At 50.3% G+C, this 3,975-nt stretch overlaps 1 protein-coding gene across 1 annotated transcript; it reads right to left on the bottom strand.

Annotated features, from left to right (window-relative positions):
• Positions 1–871: 871 nt before the first annotated feature.
• Positions 872–2,132, bottom strand: LOC117070691 (biogenesis of lysosome-related organelles complex 1 subunit 4-like). Its single transcript, XM_033190195.1, has one exon. The coding sequence runs from the start codon at positions 1,986–1,988 to the stop codon at positions 1,335–1,337; it is 654 nt and encodes a 217-aa protein (XP_033046086.1). The 5' UTR covers positions 1,989–2,132; the 3' UTR covers positions 872–1,334.
• Positions 2,133–3,975: the final 1,843 nt, after the last annotated feature.

Raw genomic sequence — 3,975 nt, 5'->3', positions numbered from 1 at the left:
ACCACCCAGTCTCCCCTTAAGCAAGTGCTAAGTTGGGATTCTGTTGCAAAGGAAGGAGACATGATGAGTATCTCTGCTGCTACATTCATATTTATCGAGCACTCACTATAGGCCAAGGACTGTGCCACATGCTCAGATGTTATGTCAGCTGGGATGGAGTTAAACACGACAGGCTTGGGAAAACCTGTGTTGAAGATGCAGATGCTTCCTCAGCATGGGTCCCTGAATGACCTCATGGAAGACCAGTACATATTTGGGTCTATTTGTTTTTGTTTTTGTTTTGAGATGGAGTCTCACTGTGCTGCCCAGGCTGAAATGCTGTGGCATGATCTCAGCTCACTGCAACCTCCACCTCCCGGGTTCAAGCGATTCTCCTGCCTCAGCCTCCTGAGTAGCTGGAATTACAGGTGCCTGCCACCACACCCGGCTAATTTTTGTATTTTTAGTAGAGATGGGGTTTCACCACATTGGCCAGGCTAGTCTTGAACTCCTGACGTCAAGTGATGGGCCCACCTCGGCCTCCTACAGTGCTGGGATTACAGGCGTGAGCCACCACATCCGGCCTGGGTCTATTTCTTACCAGAGCTCAATCTACTCTAATACAAGTGCATAGTATTAGATTGACTCATCTGAAATTGCCATCTTGCCATTTTGTAAGTCAAAAATGGTCAAATGTTAGCAATTTCAGATGATTCAACCTAAAACACAAAACCCATTCTTTCTTCTCCGAGGTAGTATTCACCCTGTGGATGGACCACAGCTGATTTAGCCACTCCCCTTTGATGAACTTCTGTGTTGTCTCCAATTTTTGTCCTTACAATTAATATGACAATTCACATTCTTGAATATTTATCATTATGAATTTCTTTTTTTAATAATAACAAGGCTTTAATGTCTCAATTGTCTTATAATTATACAAACATATAAATCTTGAAAAGGTAACGCTGTGTAGTAAAATCCATAAAAATAACAGTTTTGCTACCGTGCAAAGTTCATTCAGTTTGATTTCCCATGTCCTCACCAAGCAGCTTTCTGATTAGAGCTGGAAGACACAGGCCGAGTGCGGTGTTGACCCTGGAGTCCCAGCTACTGGGGAGGCTGAGGTGGAAGGATCACTTGAGTCCAGGAGTTTCCAGCCAGTCTGGGCAACATAGCAAGACCCCGTCTCTTTTTTTCTACACTGAATCATGAATATACTACGGAGAGTGTGCAGAATGTAAACCTTGAAATCCCACACTCCAACATCATGTATGTCCATAAGCAGGATTTGCAATTCACTTCATACTGGAGGTAAGCACTTCAGCTGGGGTCCTCTTGCCGCAGTGGTCAGGCCGTCAGAGCTGAGGCCTTTCACTACAACAAGGGAAGTAGTCTTCGGTCCGAAACAGGACGGGGACTTCGTAGCCGGCTTGCTGTGGCCTCGAGGGAGCAGACTTGCTAAAGAGCGAGGGCACGTTCATCGTGTGCAGGAGCTTCTTGAACGCCCTGGGGAAGGCGCCCAGCTCGGCCTCGGCCTTGGTGACCTGCTCCTCCATCCTGGCCACGCGGCCGCCCACCATCCTCACAAAGGCCTCCAGCCGGTGGATCCTGCTGTAGATGTGCGGCATCTCGGCGGCCTTCGCGTGGATGCGCAGCACGCCCTGGCTGACGACTTGGGACGAGTCGCCGCGAAGCACGTCCAGCATGTCCACGAACTCGTCCACTCCGGTGAGCAGGTCCTCCAGGCTCGCGTCCAGGGCTTCGACCTCGGGCCTCCCCTCGGCCCCGGCCAGCAGGCAGGCAGCGTAGCCCGCAGCGGCGCGGCGAAGCAGCGGCAGGTCGCGGCCCGGCGCACCGTCCTCCGAGCCCTCGTCCTCCCACGGCCCCGAGGCGCTGCTGCGGCTTTGGGACACAGTGCCACTGTCCCCGCTCCAGGCGGCGCCCTGAGGCTCGGCCTCTTCCGCCAGCCCTTCGGGCGGCGCTCCGCTATCTGAGGAGCTACCCTCCATAGCCCGCGACCGACAAATTTCTGAGTGCGACTGTCAGATCCCACACATGGGGTCGCTGAATCGGTGCTGCATGTTCAATATTTTGGTCCGGGTATGGTGGCTCACACCTGAAATCGCAACACTTTGGGAGGCCAAGGTGAGAGGATCGCTTGAGCCCAGGAGTTCAAGACCAGCCTGGGCAACATAGGGAGACCCTGTCTCTACCAACAAAAAGAAAAAAAAAATTAATTAGCCAGGCATGGTAGCGCACACCTATAGTCCCAGCTACTCAGGAGGCTGAGGTGGGAGAATCACTTGAACTCAGGAGGTCAAGGCTGCAGCGAGCTGTGATCAAGGCACTGCACTCCAGCCTGGGTGACAGAGCAAGGCCCTATCTCAAAAAAAAAACAAACAAACAAACAAAAAATTTATATATGCTGCTCAAATTACTCTCAAACATTTTCTTTTCTTTTTTTTTTTCTTTTTTTTTCTTTTCTTTTTTTTTTTTTTTGAGACAGAGTTTCGCTCTTGTTGCCCAGGCTGGAATGCAATGGCACAATCTCGGCTCACCGCGACCTCCACCTCCCGGGTTTAAGCGATTCTCCTGCCTCAGTCTCCCGAGTAGCTGGGATTACAGGCATGCACCACCACACTGGCTAATTTTGTATTTTTAGTAGAGACGAGGTTTCCCCATGTTGATCAGTCTGGTCTCATACTCCTGACCTCAGGCAATCCACCCACCTCAGCCTCCCAAAGTGGTGGGATTACAGCCATGAGCCACTCCGCCCGCCTCTCAAACATTTTTGTAATGATTATATGTGTATGTGGACTGTGTGTGTATTTTTTAAAAAACAAATACTAGCCAGGCACGGTGGTTCATGCCTGTAATCTCAGCACTTTGGGAGGCCAAGGGGGGCAGATCATGAGGTCAGGAGATTGAGACCATCCTGGCTAACACGGTGAAATCCCGTCTCTACTGAAAATACAAAAATATAAGCCTGGCGTGGTGGCGGGTGCCTGTAGTCCCAGCTACTTGGGAGGCTGAGGCAGGAGAATGGCATGAACCCAGGAGGTGGAGCTTGCAGTGAGCCGAGATCGCACCACTGTGTTCTCGCCTGGGCAACAGAGTGAGACTCGGTCTAAAAAAAAAAAAATTACTGATACAGGGCATACTATGTTCTAGGCACTGCTCTATGTTCTTTACAAATATTTGTTTAACCTTCACAACAACCCTATGAGGTAGGCATTATTGTTATTATCCCCATTTTACAAATGGGGAAACTGAGGCCAAGAGAAGTTAAGTCACTTGTCCAAGATCACACCACTAGTAAGTGGTGGAGCTGGGAGGATTTGAGCCCAGGCATGTTGGCACTATAGTCTGTCTTCATGACCACCATATCCTACTGCTTATGAGAGTGAGGCCTGGGGCCTGGGACACCTGCTCTCTTCCCTTTCAGGAAAAGTAAGAGTGTTCCAGGGCCAGGCATGATGACTCACGCCTGTGATCCCAGCACTTTGGGAGGCCGAGGCAGGTGAATCACCTGAGGTCAGGAGTTCGAGACCAGCCAACATGGCGAAACCCCATTTCTACTAAAAATACAAAAATTAACCAGGTGTGCTGGTGGGCGCCTGTAATCCCAGCTACTTGGGAGGCTGAGGCAGGAGAATCACTTGAACCTGGGAGGTGGAGGTTGCAGTGAGCTGAGATTACGCCACTGCACTCCAGCCTGGAGGACAGAGTAAGACTCTCTCTCAAAAACCAAAAAAAAAAGAATAAAACTTAAAAATAAAAAGGATTCACAGCTGTGGCTGCCATTGTGCGCACAGAGCATGCCTGGGGGTGAGGGCTTAATAAAGGCAGTAAGCAAAGGAACGACTTGCTGGAGCTTCTCCCTGATTTCCTTTATTCTTACTCAGACTCCTGGCTTCCTTTGTTTATTGGGCCCTGGTATCAGACCCAGCTGAGCATGAGTTCTGGCTTGCCACCAGTAGCCTGTGCCCTTCTCTG

Source organism: Trachypithecus francoisi, unplaced genomic scaffold (genome assembly GCF_009764315.1).
Source record: "Trachypithecus francoisi isolate TF-2019V2 unplaced genomic scaffold, Tfra_2.0 Contig01585, whole genome shotgun sequence".
In the NCBI taxonomy this organism is placed as follows: domain Eukaryota; kingdom Metazoa; phylum Chordata; class Mammalia; order Primates; family Cercopithecidae; genus Trachypithecus; species Trachypithecus francoisi.
Note: the sequence above shows the minus strand (reverse complement) of the source record. Positions and strands in the feature narration are given on the sequence as shown.

What these genes read in the sequence shown, in the direction of transcription:
- LOC117070691 (XM_033190195.1), bottom strand. Translation starts at nt 1,988, where the DNA reads ATGGAGGGTAGCTCCTCAGATAGCGGAGCGCCGCCCGAAGGGCTGGCG.